Source organism: Antechinus flavipes, chromosome 3 (genome assembly GCF_016432865.1).
Source record: "Antechinus flavipes isolate AdamAnt ecotype Samford, QLD, Australia chromosome 3, AdamAnt_v2, whole genome shotgun sequence".
NCBI lineage: Eukaryota > Metazoa > Chordata > Mammalia > Dasyuromorphia > Dasyuridae > Antechinus > Antechinus flavipes.
Genome location: NC_067400.1, coordinates 9,408,819 through 9,427,203, shown reverse-complemented (window position 1 = coordinate 9,427,203; position 18,385 = coordinate 9,408,819). Strand labels below are relative to the sequence as shown.

General features: G+C 52.3%; 1 protein-coding gene across 6 annotated transcripts in view; it reads left to right on the top strand.

The window, feature by feature from the left end:
* Window positions 1-18,381, top strand: part of FARP2 (FERM, ARH/RhoGEF and pleckstrin domain protein 2) — a 94,509-nt gene extending 76,128 nt beyond the window's left edge. For 2 of the 6 annotated variants that reach the window (XM_051991686.1, XM_051991685.1), the window contains 14 exons: window positions 5,244-5,333; window positions 5,997-6,130; window positions 7,669-7,750; window positions 8,555-8,792; window positions 11,741-11,871; window positions 13,340-13,408; window positions 14,035-14,124; window positions 14,224-14,244; window positions 14,406-14,488; window positions 14,590-14,705; window positions 14,895-15,058; window positions 16,646-16,753; window positions 17,163-17,314; window positions 17,491-18,381. In XM_051991686.1, coding sequence (XP_051847646.1) covers window positions 5,244-5,333; window positions 5,997-6,130; window positions 7,669-7,750; window positions 8,555-8,792; window positions 11,741-11,871; window positions 13,340-13,408; window positions 14,035-14,124; window positions 14,224-14,244; window positions 14,406-14,488; window positions 14,590-14,705; window positions 14,895-15,058; window positions 16,646-16,753; window positions 17,163-17,314; window positions 17,491-17,581 — 1,569 coding nt within the window. In that variant the 3' untranslated portion in view covers window positions 17,582-18,381. Of the gene's footprint in view, window positions 1-5,243; window positions 5,334-5,996; window positions 6,131-7,668; window positions 7,751-8,554; window positions 8,793-11,740; window positions 11,872-13,339; window positions 13,409-14,034; window positions 14,125-14,223; window positions 14,245-14,405; window positions 14,489-14,589; window positions 14,706-14,894; window positions 15,059-16,007; window positions 16,121-16,645; window positions 16,754-17,162; window positions 17,315-17,490 lie in introns of those variants that run through there. The other 4 variants (XM_051991689.1, XM_051991687.1, XM_051991691.1 and 1 more) reach the window with 4 other exon arrangements.
* The last annotated feature ends 4 nt before the right edge of the window (window positions 18,382-18,385 follow it).

Here is an 18,385-nt window from a genome sequence, read left to right as displayed (position 1 = left end):
CTCTCTTGATACCTACAATAATTGATACTGTTCCGAGAGTGAGATACAATGAAAAAGGTGAACACATTGGTCAGTGAAAGAAGAGCCTAGACCTCATGCTTTGGAATTTTTGATTACATGAGGGAAAAGACTAGATAATTATGAATGAACAAATGAGGGTCTGAGTAGACAAATACAGGACAAATAGAGAAATCTTTTGGAAAAGAGTTCAAAAATTACATTTAAAAACTAATGACTAGGACTAGTTGAAGAGGAATAAGATAGTGAAGTGACTTAAGAGGAACAAGAATCATGTAACCAGATAAAAGCAGAGGAAAAAAAAGAACTAATGAGCAAAACCCCAAAGGGAAAAAGAATAACAAATGAGAAGGTTAGGAGTAAAGGGAAGAAAAATAGTGGGAACAGGGCAACCCTTAAAAAGATTAAGATAAAGAAGTTGGAAGAAGTTAAAAGGAAAAACTACTAGAGACAGAAGGCAGAAAATATAAACCTGATTCTCATCATTTAAAATGTGAATGGATTAAAAAATCCAATAAAATGAAAAACAGTTTGGATAAGAACACAAAATTCTACAACCTTTTGCTTATAAGAATATTTAAAAACAAAGACAAAACAAAACTATGGGGATGGGCAAAAAAAAAATTATTGTGCTCAAGTGAATTCAAAAAAACAAAATTTGCCATGATATTATTTGACAGAGTAAAAAATATTCAAAAAAAGGAAACTTGTTATGTCTTGAAATGGAAGAAATTCAGGGCTAAAGTAGAGTTAAAAAACAAAACAAAACAGGATATTGGGGGCAGCTAGGTGGCTCAGTGAATAGAGCGCCAGCCCTGAAGTCAGGAGGACCTGAGTTCAAATCTGGTCTGAGACACCTAACACTTCCTGTGTGACTTTGGGCAAGTCACTTAACCCCAAGTGCCTCAGCAAAAAAACAGAGTATCTTTGAAATGGGGCAACAACAGAATATATATAATTTCATTTATTTTTTTATTTAATTTCTCAGCCAAGTGTTCAGTTTGAACTTGGGTCTTCCTATCCAACTTAAGCCCTCTATTTAGTGGCCACTTCTAAAACATATAACATGGGCTTGTTATTTCTACTTTTAAAAAAATATATGCTTATAATATATAGAATCAGTGGATCTGGAACTTGCAATTGACTTGGAAATTATTTTGAAAAATGGTTAGAAAGTGCTAGAGTCTGTAGCTAGAAGAGTGAACAAGTTGGGGGAGGAGGAATGAGCCTTTTAAAAATGTGTAACTCTGAAGTCCAGGCTCTAACTTGGTGAACGAAGGCCTCAGCCTCCTCCGTTACAAGAAGTCATTTATACAGGGCTTGTTTTAGTGCCTGCATTGAGGAGTTGGGACTTTAAAAAAGGCCTGCCAGCATCACTCTGGCTTGTACAGCTGCTAACATCTGGAGAGCCTTTCTGGGGTTTTCTGGTGCTTGATCAGGTACCATGCCTGTGAAAGATGGGGTGAGGTGGCCCTTTCCTGGTTTTATCACATGTTCTTGTTCTTTGAGCCAAACAGGCTGAGCTGCTTCCTACTCCTCACACGTGATGTTAAATCTCCTTTCTTTGTTATTGTTTGCTGTTCATCCCAGCCCCATCCTATTCTTTGCTTCAAAATCCTAAGCTTTCGTCACTACTCATCTCAAGCATCTCCTGAGATTACTGAAGCCCTACCCTTTTATATACAAGTTATTGTCAAATTGCAACTGAATAAAAAGCCATAGGGTCTGGTTCATTTTGTCTTTGGGTTCTCCGCACCTAGCACAGAGCCTAGCCCATAGTAGCTATTTGGTAAGTAATTTTTAACTTTCCTAAGCGACCTGGATTGTGTATGAAAGTAATTTTTTCACTTGGTCTTTGCCTTTATAGTTGGGGATGTGTGTATGAATTTTTCCCCTTCTCCAAGTGTATTTTTTTCCTTAATTATTTGTTTTTTTCCTCTTCTTAAATAGAAATTGGTGAGAACCAACATTCAAAAGGTATGAAAGCCCTGAGTGGGCATTTCAGCAGGGCGGGTGTTGGGGTTCTGGAACCTAGCTGATGTTTTGCCACGTGCTTGTCTGGGCGTGCGGTGCGATCTTTTTGGTGGCGATTTTTGAGATATTTGGCTTTCTTTGCCTGTGCTCTTTTTATTTCTATTCTGGGGCAGTTTTCCATTCATCAACATTTCTGGCTTTCCCTTGTAGCCTGTGAATGAATTCCGTGGCTTTGGCCGGAGCAGGCTGTTGCTGGGGCCCCAATTGAGCTGTCAGTAATCATTTAGAACATGTTGCAGGTGGAAAGCGTGCTGATGACTTCCATATCCTGAGAGTACCGCGGGTGTGTTTCTTTGGGCTAAAACTGGCATCTTTCTGTTGGAATAGGGAAGTCTCCATCTTTCTGAGCATAAAAGCATGATTTCCTTTGCTTCAGGGTCTTGTAAAGACACTGAAATGTTTTTCCTGCTGGATCCTTCCACATAGATGGAACACAAACTCCCTGGAATCTTATCTCGTATTAGCCTAAGATAAGTCCTGAACCCCCTTCTAAGAGCTTTAGTTCCTGAAGTGCTCAGAGGACTTCATCCTAAAGCTGCTCTCTTAGGTGATACCAGTTATGTGGATCTGAGAACAGCACTTTGGGCCAGTGGACGCCATTGAACTGGAACTTGTTAGATCCATGTCTGCTTTGATAAATAGTGTTTCCAGAAGCAAACACCTTTTAAAACCAAAATTAAGTATAGGTGCTGAAGAAGTGTGTTAGTAAGAATCAAACATATCACAATAATGGGCCTGTTGGCTCTAGAGGTGCTCTCTTGTAAATCAGTCAGTCCATCATGTGGATCCTTGTGTTAAGGTCTTGCCATACTTGAAAAAAAATGTCTCGATCTCTCAATTACATGGAAGACAAGCACAATGGTACTACCCATTTTTAACAGCACAGATTTTGAAGTAGAATATTACTTTTTGATTTGATTGAAATATTAATTAATAACTATAAATAGTTTTTTAAAAAACAATGCTAAGAATTGATAGAAATTTTGCAAGGTAGAAAAGGTTAACCCTCCAAGAGTAATATAAAACATGATAGGGAAAGAAAGTGAATCACCTTTGACTTCAAGGAGATAGAAAAGAACATAGGCTTAATTCTTGAAAATTACACATTTCACCTATATCTGATTGCTATCTTGGGGAGGGAGGAGATGGGGAAAGAGGGAGAAAAACTTGGAGCACAAGATTTTGCAGAAGGTGAATGTTGAAAACTATCTATGCATATATTTGGAAAAATAAAATAGTATTAAAAATAAATATTCTTGTAATAAAATAAGAAAGGATTGGATGTTAAAGGTGAGTGCACAAAGTCGTTTCATTTTGAGGTGAATGATTTAACGTCCAGTGGTAGTGAAGAGAATAGAAATATAGCGAGGAAAGTATGAGCAGATTATAAATAAAATTATTTAGAAATATTAGAAATAGGATTTCTGAATGTCAAATAATCTAGAGAGATAATATAGGAAATAACTCTGTATAATATGAATTTCTGAAGGAGAATAGAGGTTTGTAGATGGAGTTATGTGAATGCAATTAAGTTAATGAAAAAAAGAACAGAGGAAAATGTCCGAATAATTCTCAAATAAATAGACTTCTGAATATATAGCCTCCAGGCAATTCAACCATTTTGAACAAGACTGAGATAAGGATGGGGGAAACATCCATCCTATTCATCCATTAAAAGGAAATGAACAGTTCTATTTATCTCAGGTCATATCAGAGTACTGAATTGAGAGCAGTACACATTAAAAGGACCCTTTGTATAATATCCTGTGTTGTCTTTGTTCTTGCTGATATCTTGTCTATGATCATGGAACTCTGGTTTTAATTCTTATATAACTGCTCTATTGCTAACAATGAAAACTTGGCCTCTGGACCACTATGGAATGGCCATCCTGCTCTGACATCTTTTTCTCATCTGTGTCCTGTTTCTTCTTTGTACTGGACAATAGGCTCTGAAAAAGAAAAAGCTTTAACTCCATGCTATTTCCGTTTGAGTCTTTGGGAAAAACTATATGGAATTAACATTTTTGGGGTCCAAACCCAGGAAGTTTTTCCAGTGCCATTCTCATTCTCATGCCTACATTATGGATATTAAGTCCTGTGGGTTGGGGTTTGGAAGGACTTGTGACAAAGAGGGTTGGAAAAAAACGGATTCTAGGCATTCAGAAGGTGGAGAACATAAATTCAGTCATTGATTCTTTTCCTCTCTGACACTGTGCTAGGTGCTCTACTTGCTAGTGAAAAATATTTAGAAATTGACTTGGGAAAGTGGCTAGGCTGTAAGAGGAGTGGGACAGGGGTTTAATGTTGTGAACATTTTCTTCAACTAATCTTAAAGGGCTTTTATAAATGCCAGGTAATGAAATGATCATTTCCTTTCTCAGCGGTTGCCTATTGCTAAAAGAAATTCCCTTTATCTTGTAGAATTTTTTTTTCCATTTTCCCATTACATTAAGCGTGACCTTATTAAAATGCTCTTGGGGCTCCGTGATTTATGAGGTATATGAAAAACTTGAAAAAGATGATTTGAATTGCAAATAGCTAATATATATTCTTAGAAACTTAGGATGGATGAATTAAAAATCCTCAAATTCTTTTCTTTATCTTCATTTTCACATGGAAGAGGAAGGGAAGGAAAAGAATTAAGTTTATATAGGGGCAGCTAGGTGGCACAGTGGCTAGAGTGCCAGCCTTGAACTCAGGAGGACCTGAGTTCAAATCTTGCCTCAGACACTTAACACTTCCTAGCCATGTGACCGGAGGCAAGTCACTTAATCCCAATTGCCTCAGGAAAAAAGAATAAATCTATATATACTAAGGGATGGGGACAGGTCTTAGCAGACAAGTTCAAGGACAGTGGTTTAGGGGGAAAGGGTGTTAAAAAGAAAGATCACCAAATCCCTCCTAAAATCCTTAGCAGAGGAAGATGAAGAGAGGGAGAACATGAAAATGCACCTATCCAATGGATGGATCCACTACACTCCTCCTGTGCCGCCTCAGACCCTGACAACCACCCTGGCAGATAGATGCTGCTGTTGCCTCATTTTACAGATGAGCAACACCAGACCCTAGATTGTCTTAGAAGAATTCCCCAGATGTTCAGACATCTGTTTAGTGTTTAATTTGAATAGGGAGACGGTGTCCATTTGGGGCCCAGATGGTGCTTACTGCCTGACTCGAGTCTTCTCTTTCAGCGAGTGCCAATAGATCGCGCGTATTTCATAGCCAAGGAGATTCTGGCCACTGAACGGACCTACGTGAAGGACTTGGAAGTCATCACTGTGGTACGAAAGCTGAGCAGGCTGCCCTTTGTCACCGGGCTTACTGGGTACAGTCCAACCCAAGTGTGAAAGGACCTGAACCGATGGCCCCAAACCTGCCGACTGCGCCGTCCTGGGATGCATTAGCGCCCGCCCCCCCCCCCCAGCGTCATGTTAGACCCCCCATAGCGTCATGTTAGTTCCACAAAAGCTGCAAGGGGACCCGGGGACCCAGGACCGATGGCGCGCAAGGTTTCCTAGACACACTGTTGCTCAGGGGTGTCTGACCCACTGATTGCGAGGGAAGCGCGTGCTTGTCACAGTGGCTGGCTGCTGTCTAGGCGCAGTCCATGTTGGAAGAGGAAGCGATAGCCAGGTTTTCCAGACCTCCTCTGGCAGGTGATGTAATCATCCTCAGGGAGGTCATTCATGGCCGCTCTAAAGAGCATCCACACAAGGTGCATAAAGTGGGTGACGTCCAGCTTCCTCTTCTGCCCCTTGTATAAGTTACTCACAGACTAGGTGGATTCTAGGCCTCGAGGGCCTGGGCACTCACTGGGTAACTCGCACGAGCCCCTGGAAAGATTAAACTGCCCCCCCCTCCCCCGCAGGGTCACAGCTGGGACTTTGTGGCTCAGTGGTCCCCGGCGCGGCCGCATGCGTGACCCTTGTTGTCTTCTGCCCCAGTGGTTCCGCAGTGCGATCATCAAGGAGGGAGTCATGCCGGAGACGCTGACGACGCTGCTGTTCTCCAACATCGACCCCATCTACGAGTTCCACCGAGGGTTCCTGAGGGAGATCGAGCAGCGCCTGGCCCTTTGGTAACCCTGATGGGAGTGGGCCAGAGCAGTCGGGCCCTGCGGCCCGAGCCCTTTCTGCCCCTGTCTGAGCGTGGTCGGGCCTGGGAGTCCAGCTGAGCTCGGCGCCTCTCTGAGACTCAGTCTCCTTCTCTTGGAAAGGAGAATGAGGATAACTGACCAGCCGTACAGCGGGAGCTCCCTGTCTGCCCTCGGTGCCGTTCTTGGGCCTTTGCCAGCTTCGTTCTCTGTAATGGGGGATAAGCGAGAAGCCTTCCCAATAACAATGAGGGGTGGGGGCAAGCAAGTGGGGGCCATTCCCACCCCTGCTATTAGTGTCATGCTAGAAATATCAGCTCTAAGGCGATGAGAAGAAAAAGATTTTGAAGGAAGTAGAATGGACGAGAAAACAAAACTATCACTCTTTGCAGATGGCATGCTGGTAAATAAGAAAATCAACTAAAAAACTAGTTGAAACAATTAACCACGTCAACAAAGTTGCAAGATATAAATTAAAACCACATAAATGATCAGGATTTCTATATATTGCTAACAAAGCCCGGCAGCAGGATATAGAAAGATATTCCATTTAAAATGACTGTACAATACAAAGTACTTGGGAGTCTACCTGCCAAGACAGTTAATCTGCCTCACTGTCGGGAGATTCCATCTCTGACGCCTCCTGGCTACGAGACCCCCAGCAGGTTCCACTCTCCTTTGGCAGGAGTTTTCTCACTCGGGATACCCTCCCCATGGCAAACCACAGCTGCATTCCAAAAGGAGGAAATTATGATTACCATTATTAATTTCCAGACTTTGGATGGTGCTGGAGAAAGGGATTGTGTTAGGTAAAATCAATTTTTAAATGCTGTTTGGGAAGGGGAGAACTTCATTTCATCAGCAAGCATTTATGAAGTGCCTACTGTGTGCCAGCCCCTGTGTGAAGTGCTGTAGGTGCAAAGACAGAATGATACCTGCCTTCAAAAAGCTTCCATTCTATTGAGGTGATTTTGTGAGAAAGGCACTAATAGCTGAAGGGGGTAAACAGTAGCCTATAAAATCATGATATTCAAAGAAAGAGTAGAATTATCATTTGTAATTATATATATTCAAACTATAATTACAAGTGAGTGTTTTTTTAAACAGGGCTTTAATGTTTATAAAGCCCTTTTCTCCCAACAACCCCGTGAGGTGAATAGTCCCCAGCACTGTTGTCTCCATTTTACACGTGGGTTGTCTCAGGGTCTCCCAGCAAAGCGGGGCTCGGACTCTGGCTTTTCCCGATGATGGGATGCAGACCAGCTCTTGTCTTGGTGGTGGTCTGGTCATCAGGGACCTGTAGAGACATGCAGGTTGTAGGTGCGTGTCTGGAGGGAAGTCGGGGGAACCGAGTTGTTTACAGACGGCCCCCTGCCCAGAACCCTGTGTCACCAGTGCCCCATCGGGGCGGGCGTCTCGGTCAGCCCGAGTCTGGCCCCTTGGTTGCCATCACAGCCACTCCCGTTGGGGTGCCTGCCCGTCCGAGGGCCTGGTCTGACTGTTTGTCTGTCTGTGCCTCTTAGGGAAGGAGCCACCGGGGCCCACGAGAAGGGCAACGTCCAGCGCATCGGCGACATCATGCTGAAGAACATGCACAGTCTGAAGGTAGCGATGGCCGCCTGCTCCTGGGGGCTTCCCTTCAGGCCCTCTCTTCTGCCTACTTACAGCCCATCTCCTCACTGGGGGATGTTTCTGAAGCATAAAGTAGAAGACCCAGCAAACCCCTCATCTGCATGTCTTGGAGAAGTCCCTTTCCCTGGGGGCTTTTTGGAGGCTGGATGATTCAAGTGAATAACTTGGGAGGGTGGGAACTGCTTGCTGTCAGCCCTGCTCACCAGCAAAGAGCCTCAACTTATAAAGCCCTTTATAGAGGGGTTTGAGAGCTCCCTGAAAGGTCAAGGGCCTGAGGGGTCCAGGTGAATGAGGCTGGAACATGGCAAGAGAGCAGAGACTCCCTTACTCTGGCTGCTCCTGGTGGCTTCAGAAAGTCCAATTTCCCCTTTTGCGACCTGGTGACAGCTTGGTTGTTTGCAGGTAGTGTCAGTAGCACCAGAGGCTCGGATGGACGTGCTCAGAGGGGAGAGGTTGCTAGTGCAGAGCCCAGCGTGCTCCCTTTGGAGGCTCCACTCGGCTCCTCCTCGGCCCCTTTGGCGGCCGTGCTCCCCTTTCTTGTAGAACTTCGCCTGCACTCTCCCTGCCCCCTTTTGTGGGGCCGCAGGACCCCAGCATGCTTCTCTGCGGGGCGTGCCCGCAGCTTTAGTTTGTGTTGTGAGAGCCGGGGGCAGGAGGGCTCTGCTCCCTACCCTCTCCCTCCTGAGGGAGCTGGCCCGTGGGCTGCCCGGCAGTTAGGAGCTGGGGTTTCTGAGGCTGCGCCCAGAGGATCCCGACGGCTGCCCTTGGTGTCCACAGGCGTTCACCGGCTGTCTCCAGAAGCATGATGAGGTTCTGACAGAACTGGAGAAGGCCACCAGGTGCCTCAGGAAACTGGAGATGGTCTACAGGGAATTTGAGCTTCAGAAAGTTTGCTACTTGCCGCTCAACACGTTCTTTCTCAAGCCCATTCAGAGACTGATTTACTACAAGTTGGTCCTAGGCCGCTTATGCCGATACTACATGCCCGGCCACCCAGACTATTCCGACTGCAAGAGTAAGTGAGGGGGGCTGGGAGCAAGGGGGGCTGGGCCTTCCATGGGGGATGGGGAAGGAGGGGGCTCTTCTGTGAGAAAGGCCAGATGGTCGCCGCTTGGTTTCCAGGAGCCCTGGATACTGAGCAGAAACTTGCTAGAAGTCCCTCCTACCCCCTGCCAAGTAACTGCCGGGCGGTCATGATGGGTCCCCAGGGGCTCCCTTCAGGACAAACTGTAGCTTCCACTTTGGAACAGCAGCCCAGGAACTGACTCCATCCTGCCCGTCATGATCTGGGCGGAGTGAACTGGCCTGTGTGCCCCAGGAGGTCCCAGGGGCGAGGCCCCAGCCCTGCGGCTAGGGGAGCACAGGGGCCTCTTCGTGTCATCTCCATCTAAATACCGGGATGTTCAAGGCCGGCTGGATGTAGAAAGCCCAGCCCCGCAGGGAGATGTGGGCACATGGTAGTCTGAGAGTTATCTCATTTTTAAGCAAGTGTCCCTTATTCTTGCAGGTGTTCCCCTGCTTGGGACATTTACTAGCACAGACCGCTGGCCAGACTAGTGCCCGTACACCAAGGAGAGGCTGGGCACTTTGTGGCAAGGGGGCGGGGGAGTCTTTTCTGGGTTCAGGTTGGTTTTAGAAAATTGACGACCTCAGAGAAGCCGACCAGGTTGGCACTGGTTAAAATCTGGGGAGCCCCAGAACCACCACCGTGTCTCTCCCTACTAGGTTCTAATAAGCTTGTGGTGACCCCAAAGCCTAGAGGTGCCACCTGCTGGGGAATGGGGGGCATTGGAACACCGGCCCCTATGTTCATGGTGTTCCTATGGTCTTCCACCAAAGTCTCCCAAGCACTTGAAAAGGAAAGCTTTGTGCATCAGTAGGGAGAAAATACTCATGTAAATGAGATCGTGAATTCATTAAAGGACTTTACAAAGTTTGTATTAAACACCACCAAGGATCCTCTGAGCACCAGACACCACATATGTCACAATCTGTCTCAAGAATTTACATCTTATTACAAAACGGTATTTTAAATAAATGAAACAAGATGCTCTGCAAAGCCATTTTCAAATGTAAAACTCCTTTATACCATGAACATACTAGGTTAGGGAGCAGTATGAGGATAAACAGTATATACTCAAATGCCAAAATGTGAGATATATATAGATACATATATATATATATATATATATATATAGATATATATATAGATAGATACATATATATATATATACACACAGACACACACACATATACATACACATACATAAATGACATATATATATGTATATATCAGAATGAATAGTGATTAAATAAAATCCGGAAATTTCATTCATTAGTACAGACTATCGGGTAGCAAAACTGGGAATATAAAAGAAATAGATGGGGGGCAGCTAGTTGGTGCAGCGGATAGATCACCAGCCCTGAAGTTAGGAGGACATCTATAAAGATTTAAGTTATATCCAAGCTTTCACGACAACAACAACAATATTGGAGAAATTGAATAAGCCGTTTTAAAATTGGCTTTTTAAAAAACCAACAACAACACGAGGACATGCAAAGGAATTGCATCAAACATTTAAAGAATTAATCATTCTTGTCATATAAAATTAAAAAAAAAACCACTAAGAGACAGTGAGAAATGGTTCAATAGTATGAAAAAATTGCATTTGAAATGTGAAAGCCCAGATTTGTATATAATGGAGCAGCTTTAGAACCTTGCCTTTTAAGAACGAACAAAGTGAAACTTTTTGTCACTATTATTATTCTGCATCGTTCTAGAAATATTAGCTAAATCACTAAGATAAGAAAAGGAAATTAAGAGAATAGTGATATAGAAAGGCCATCTCTATTTTTGGATACTATGATATGATTAATATGGCTAAGATATTTATAGAGATGATACAATATACTTAAACCCTCAGAGAATCATTAGCAGCAACAAAATTAACATAAATAGTTTTGGATTAAAAGCAGGAATACAAAACAAACATACAAATCATTACTGTTTATGTAGATCATCAGTAAGATCCAGAAGGAAGCAATAGAAAAAAGAAATACCATCTAAAACATGGAGGAACTGCCTTCAGTTCTGTAATGACCTTGAACAACCTTCCCTTTTTCTCCGCTTTTGGAATTCCTGTTGGATTCTTGTAGCAGCACCCAGAGCCCCAGCGAACACCTTCCTTGGTTCTTGGCCCTCCGGACCAGTCTGTTACCGAGTCTTGGTCCGGGCTAGGCCCTGTCCTCAGGGTGGGGGTGGCAAGGAGAGCCTCCCCTGGGGAGTATCGGCAAAAGCCGAGAGGCCACTGCCACCTCGCCCCGTTTGTGAAGCAGAGACGACAGGGCAGAGAGATGGAGGGTGGAGAACGTGGACTCTGCCCCCTAAGGGAGCCGTCACAGCCCTGCCACCTCTTCCCGGCACCCGCAGTGTCAGGGACGGGGTTTCTCAGCCCACGAGATGACCCAAGATCAAAGGCTTTGCAAACCCTAATGTGCCGGATAACTTATGTCACTTTGTCTACACTTTTTTTTTGATCCAGGACTTGTTTGAACTTAAATTGTTTCTTTCTGTAGCAGGGGTTCTTAGCCTGAAGTCTGTGGTTTTGTTTTTTGTTGTATTTTTAAAAAATTTTTAAGTTTTTATTTCTATATAATTTTTTTTTTGTTTCTGGTAATCTCATGTATTTCCACAGGGCTCTTCAGGCTTCCCCAGACGGACTACCAAAGGAGCCTGGGACACAATGAAAGTTTCAGAACTCGTGTAGTTCTCTGTGGAGAAAAGTGCAGTTGGCTGGAGCTTCGGCCACTTAGCACTGGTCCTTTGGAAGGGAACGGGGTCCCGGAACACCCCCAGGCTTGGGGGCACTGGAGCTGCCCGAGAAGCCTTTCTCTGCCCAAGCCAAGGGGCCCGCGGCCGCTGGGGGGTGCCGGGCAGTGACCCACGCTCTTCTCGCGTTTCAGGTGCGCTCCGCAACATCTCGGAGATGACCTTGCAGCTGCAGAACAGCCTCCTGCGCCTGGAGAATTTCCAGAAACTCACCGAGCTCCAGCACGACCTGGTCGGCATCGACAACCTCGTCATCCCAGGCAGGGCAAGTGCCCTTTTTTTTGGCGCACGTTCTTTCTGTCATGGGTGGCGCGATCGGGGCGGCAGGGACTCCCAGGGAGCTTTCTCCTTCATTCCGTCTCTAGCGATGTGGGGCCTCGAGGGTGGGACCTTCCTGCCGGGCCTCCGGCCGCTCCTGCAGATTGTGCCCTGGGCCTCCGGGGGCTCTGGGAGTCCGACTCCCCGCAGCTGCAGCCGCAGGTCCGGCCCACGGGCGGGCGCAGGGGCCCGTGTCTGCGGAGACAAGGAGGGCTGGGGGCGGCTGCGGGCCCGGTCAGAGCGGGGCGTCAGGGCAGGACCCAGGCCGGGTTCCCATTTTTGCACTTGTGAATGATCCTGGGCCGCCTTGTCCCTGAGATCCTGGCGCCACTTCAGGGCCCCGGCCTCTGCTTTTCTTATTCAGTCAAATCCCATCGTTCACAACCCCCCAAAGCCTCTCTCGGAACTTCCCACTTCCTTCCGAGCTGGGGGACTTTGAGCATCGATTGGCTTTCGGACATAAGCAGCGTTTTTGTTTATCTGCATCTGGATTTCTCCTCGGAAAGGGCTTCGAGTCAGCACATTCTGGCATTGCCTGCAGGGCCTGCAAGGCCTTCAGTTTGCCGGGTTCTGGCCCCGGGGACCGGGTTTTCATATTAGCTGAAAGGAGCCGTCCCCAAACCGAGCCAAGGTCAGACGCCCCCTGCCCAGCAGCTAACGGGTGAAGGCCCAAGCTAAGCAGGGGCTCCACAGCCAGGGGGCGCCACTTGTTCCTCGGCGGTCAGGGCAGAGCAATGGCGTCAAAGGTCAAGGGGGAGGAAATCCCAGGGTAGAAGGGAGGGCGTGGCCGATTCTTCAGCAGCTCCCTGGCTCTGGGCTACCTGACGCCCACATGAGGAGAAACTTTAACACTTCTTATGCTGTTCTTCCAAACAATTTTCCGTTCCGCGTGAAACAGTTTTTTACATTTCTTTTTTAAAACTTAAAAAAGAAAAACTTTTCTTTTCTGTCCTTCCTCCCCACCTCCCGCCCCCCATTGAGAAGGCGCAGGTGAAGTTATACAAACGTTCCTATAAAAGTCACATTGTGAAAGTGAGCAGACCCCCCCCAAAAAAAAAACCCTCACGAAAAATGAAACCGTGTCTGTTTGTCTCTAATTGGCCGCAGTCGGTTCTTTCTCTGGGTGTGGGCAGCCCTTTCCCCAGTGCCGAGAGCAGCCCCGGATCACAGAGCAGCCCAGGAGCCCGGGCGGGGCTCTTCCTCGCGCGCCCTGCGCTCCAGGGGGCGCTGCAGGTCTTTCGGAGAGCATCCCGCTGAGGGTTTCTCACACAGGAGTTTTCCATCGGTTATTCCACAAGCTTAAGAGCCCTTCGTTCCCCAGTTGAAATAACCAGACTGTGCCTGTCCCTCCTCCCCGAGGGGCCACGGGGCCGGTCCCTGGGTGCCCGGCCAAGCCTCCTCTTCTTGTGTCTCAGGAGTTCATTCGGGAAGGCTGCCTGTACAAGCTCACCAAGAAGGGCTTCCAGCAGAGAATGTTCTTTTTGGTAAGTGGTCCCCTCGGGGCTGGGAGGGGCTCGGGACCAAGGGCCCTCCCCCCGCCAGGGGGCATTGTGGGGCCCGCCCCCCGCCAGGGGCCATTGTGGGGCCCTCCCCCTGCCAGGGGCCATTGTGGGGCCCACCCACCCCCTCCCCCCGCCAGGGGCCATTGTGGGGCCCTCCCCCCAGCCAGGGGGCATTGTGGGGCCCTCCCCCCACGCCAGGGGGCATTGTGGGGCCCTCCCCCCACGCCAGGGGGCATTGTGGGGCCCTCCCCCCGCCAGGGGCCATTGTGGGGCCCTCCCCCCAGCCAGGGGCCATTGTGGGGCCCGCCCCCCATGCCAGGGGCCATTGTGGGGCCTGCTCCCTTGGTGTTGTGGTGACTGCTGCGGAGAAGGCGGGGGTCTCACCCCTGACTCCCCCGACGGTCGGGCGTGTCCGAGGGGGCTTGTGGGTGGAGCTCCCCGTGCAGACGGGCTCCCCGGTCACATCTCAGTTGGTTTCCTCAGGCCCCGGGGACGGCACGAGGGCTCCTGGAGCCAGGCCCGCCCCCCCAGCCCCTGGCCCCGGCCTCACTCCCAGCTCCTTGGGGCCGGCCCCGGTCGGGCCCGGGCTCCACCTTTGCCTCTCTCAGTTCTCAGACATGCTGCTGTACACGAGCAAAGGCGTGACGGGCACGAACCACTTCAAGATCCACGGTCAGCTGCCCCTGCACGGCATGCTGGTGAGTGGGGGCCGGCAGGGAGGGCCGAGCGCGAGCCCCGGACGAGCCGGGGCCTCTGCCCGTGCTCACGGTGACCTTGTCCCTGTGCTTGCCTTACAGTTAATAGTGCTGGAGCCGCCGGTGAGTAAGAAGCGAGCTCGGCCGCTAGCGCCCCCCGAGGGCTTGACCCGTAGCGTTGTCCCCCAGAGCCAGAGTAGTGCCCTGAAGTAGCGGCCCTAGGGCCTGGCACTGCCCGGAAGGGGCTCGGGCGGGGCCCGCTCAGGTGCTCTTTGTGCCCGCAGGTGGAGGAGACCGACAACGAGTGGTCCGTGCCCCACTGCTTCACCATCTACTCGGTCCCAAAGACCATCGTGGTGGCCGCCAGGTAGGCTCCGGCCGAGCAGAGCCCGGGCTGGGGGGCGGCGAGACTGGAGGGGGGGGGTGTGCCCCGGGCAGGCTCGCTAGCCTCCCCCGTCTGTCTTGTAGCACCCGCCTCGAGATGGGCAAATGGATGGACGATTTGGGCCTCGCCATCGAGCTGGTCAAGTCCAGTGACAAGGCCGTGGCGCTTCTGGACAGCGGTGTGGGCGGCGGCTCCAACAGTAAGTGGGGGGCCTCAGGACCTCCTCGGGCCCTCGCCGCCTCCCGTCTCTCTCCCCAGGGGGTCTGCAGGAGCTCGGGGCGAGCGGCCCCGTCGGCGGCAGTCGGGCCCGGCCGGGCGCTGGTGAGCTCCAGGACGCGTCCCCGCGCCCTCCCCTCGGGTTCAGCCGCTGCTCCCTTCTCCTCCCCAGGACCCTCGGGCGAGGTCTCTGGAGAGCAGGAGTCGGAAGAGGATGCCCACTCCTCCCATAGCTCCCTGGACAGGCCGAGTCTGCACCGGGCCAATACCACCATGCACGTGTGCTGGTACCGCAACACCAGCGTCTCCATGGCTGACCACAGTGTGGCCGTTGAGGTACCCGCCGGGGCTGACGCCTCATCTCTTCCTGCCCGCCCGTCTCTCGGGCCGGGAGCCCCCGGCCACGCCGGCCTTCCCCGCATGTCTGGCTTCTCCTCCGCGTGGCCGAGAGGGCCCGGGCAGGGCGAGCCGAGGCGCGGCGCGGGGCGGGGGACGGGGCGGCTTGCTGGGGCCCGAAGGCGCCCTCGCGGCTCCTCACCCGGCCCCCATCTCTGAGCCGGGAGTCTCGGGCCCAGGCAGCCCCACGGCCTGAAGCCGGGGTCCTCAGACCTTCTAACTAGGGGCCAGGCCACTGTCCCTCAGACCGCTGGAGGCCGGACTAGAGTAAAAACAAAACTTTGTCCTGTGGGCCTTTAAATAAAGAAACTTCCTAGCCCTGGGGGAGCGGGACAAACGTCCTCAGCTGCCGCCGGAAGTCTCGCTGCCCTGGGAGCCTCTGGGCCCGGTTTGTGGCTCCTGCCCCCTTGGGCCACGCATTAAACCCAGAGCCAGGCCCAGGGCCTCGAAGGCCTGCCCGGTCAGGCGGAGGGACGGGGGCTGCCCGGCCTCCATTGCTGGAGCCTCGTTAGTGCCATGTTCCGAGGTTGGCGGCCGCCTCCCCCTCTGAAATCCTGGTAAACTGTGGGAGGAGGAGAGCGCTTTGTTTGGTGCAGAACCTCCCGAGGCCCCGTTTGGAAGCATCCCCCGGACTTGACCCGTCAGACCGGGCCCGCCCCAGGGCGGGGGTCCCGGGCACTTTGGGGAGAAGCCCCCACGTAGGCAGGTCTCTGGGGCCCGGCCCCGCTCTCTGTGCTTTCTCTCGTGCCGTCGGTGTCGCGCGCTGTCGCTTGCGTCTCCGCTGCTGGCCGGGCTCGGCGCTGTGGGCTCTCCCCCTCCCAGCCCGCCCACGCCGGGCCCCCCGCCCTCCCCGCCCGCTCAGTCCCGCGCTCTCTTGCTGTCTCTCCAGAGCTCCCTCCTCGCTCTTTGCTGGGCCAGGGCCCCAAGGCCAACACCATCACCCATGTGTGCTGGTACCGGAATCACAGCCTCTCCCTCACAGATTACCTGTGCATGATTCAGGTAACGGCTCCCCCGGCTTGGGGAGTTTCAGGGACTCCGTAGAGATAGTGTCGGGGTCCCTTCTCTCCCGGGCACCTCGTCCCGCGAGGCTGGAGTCGGGGAGCCCCGACGGCCGTGGGCAGGACGGGCGCGCGCCCTCCCCCAGCCGAGCCGGAGCGGGCGCAGCGGGGCCCCTGGTCCTGGCCCGGCCCGGCTTCTGACAGGTGGGTGGGCTGGCTTGGCTTTCCCCTCCCCCTCTGGTGTCTGCCTTCTGTGTCTTCTCTCCTTGTGACCTTTTTGACTGTCATGACTCTGGCAAGGTGGCCCCGGGGGGCCGACGGCCACGTAAGGTCCCGGCCACCCCTCGTTTGTTCTTTCTGCCCACGCGGCTGTGGCCCCCGCCGCGCCCACTTGTGGCTGTCCGGGCTTGGGTCCTCAGTGTTGCTGATGGGCCCGTTGGTGACCCCGGAGGTCGGGGGGCGAGGGGGACGGCGGGGAGCCGCTGGCGGGTTCTGCCCGATGCAGCTGTCCCTTGTGCCCCCCCAGAACCAGCTCTCGGGATACCTGCTGAGGAAGTTCAAGAACAGCAGCGGCTGGCAGAAGCTCTGGGTGGTGTTCACCAACTTCTGCCTGTTTTTCTACAAAACGCACCAGGTACCAAGAGTGGGCACAGGCTGGTCCTGGGCAGGGGGAGGGCCCAGTCGAGCTCATTCGAGCCGCTCTCCCTAGATGTCCCCCCCATTGCCCTTTGTGGGGCAAGCCCCAGGAACCCCCAGCCCGGGCCGACCCTGTTCTCATGTGTCCCTGGTGACAAGGGCAAGCGGCCGTGGCTCCCAAATGGCCCGTCCCGCGGCGGCCGGCCAGGGGGACCGATGAGGAGGGGCGGGCACAGGGCGAGCGGGCGCAGGGCGGGCGGGCGCAGGGCGGGCAGGCGGCCGGCAGCATTTACTTTACACAAGACCCAGACTGCCGGGGCTTCTTTCGGATGGTCAAGATGTGGCCCTGCCGGGGCCCTGAGGGGCTGCCCAGGCCGGGCTTTAAGGCATGCCGGGGCCGTTTCCAGGACGACTACCCGCTGGCCAGCCTCCCCCTGCTGGGCTACACCATCAGCGTCCCCGGGCAGGCCGACGGCCTTCACAAGGACTTTGTCTTCAAGCTTCAGTTCAAGTCTCACATCTACTTCTTCAGGGCTGAGAGCAAGTACACGTTTGAGAGGTAACTCCCCTCCTGCGGGCTTGGGGGGGGGGGTCCTGTGGCCGCCATTGGCCCCCAGACATCAGGGCCGGGTCCCCCGCAGAATGGGGGAAGCTTAATGGAAGCGCCCCCCGTTTCCCTGGCCCGAAGCCCCCGACTTCTGGGCCGTCACCGGGACTCCCCCATCTCTCTCCCAGGTGGATGGAAGTGATCAAGAGAGCCACCAACTCTCCCGGGAGAAGCAGCCAGACGGTGGCCAGCGAGGACAGAGATTCCCGCACACACTGATGGGGGGCACCCGCGGGCCCTGGAGGGGGAGAGGCTGGAGCTGGAAATTTATGAATAAAGGGAAAAGGGAGAGAGGGCTGCGTGCTGCCGCAGGACTGGGACTGCGAGGAGGGCGCGGGGGCAAGCAGGAGAGCGGGTCCGGGCCGTGGGGGCCTCCCAGCTCCTCCACGCCCACCTGTCAGGGGGAGCCCCGGCTTCTGCCTGCGGCTCCCCCGGTGGTGGGGCACAAAGGTCCCCGGAGCCCCCCTCACATGGACAAGAAAGCAATGGCCCCCAAGGGCCTTGGGCTCTCTGCTGTGGCCCAAGCCAGGGACGGCCTCCCTTTGTGTCGGCCATTAGAGCCCCAGGAGGTCACTGGAGGAGTTTGTCGTATGTCGATGTGGGGAAAGAATGTCGGTGGGAGCGAAGCAGCGCCCCCCTCCCCCCCCAGGCATCCTCTATGGCAGGTTCCTTTGTCTGTAAAATGGGGAGAATCCCACCTGCCACCTCCCTCTGGGTTGGGGTGAGGACGAAGGTGCTAGCTCCAGGTGGGTCTGGTTCCAGGTCACCCAGCACCTGGGGAGCACTTGGGCACAGCGGGACAGCCCAGCCCCGGTGGGGAGATGGGGGGTCCGGGCCTGTGCCTGCTCCTAGGAGGCCCAAGCCCCGAGTCTCATGGTTTGTTAGCTGTGTCCTACAAGGCAAGGCCCCGACAAGCGGGTCTGAATATAAGTTATTGGGCGCGAGCCCTCCCGGGGCAGGGGAAGGGGGGAGGCACGTGGGTACACGTGGCTCCGAGTAATAAAGGCCTCGTGACTGCACCGA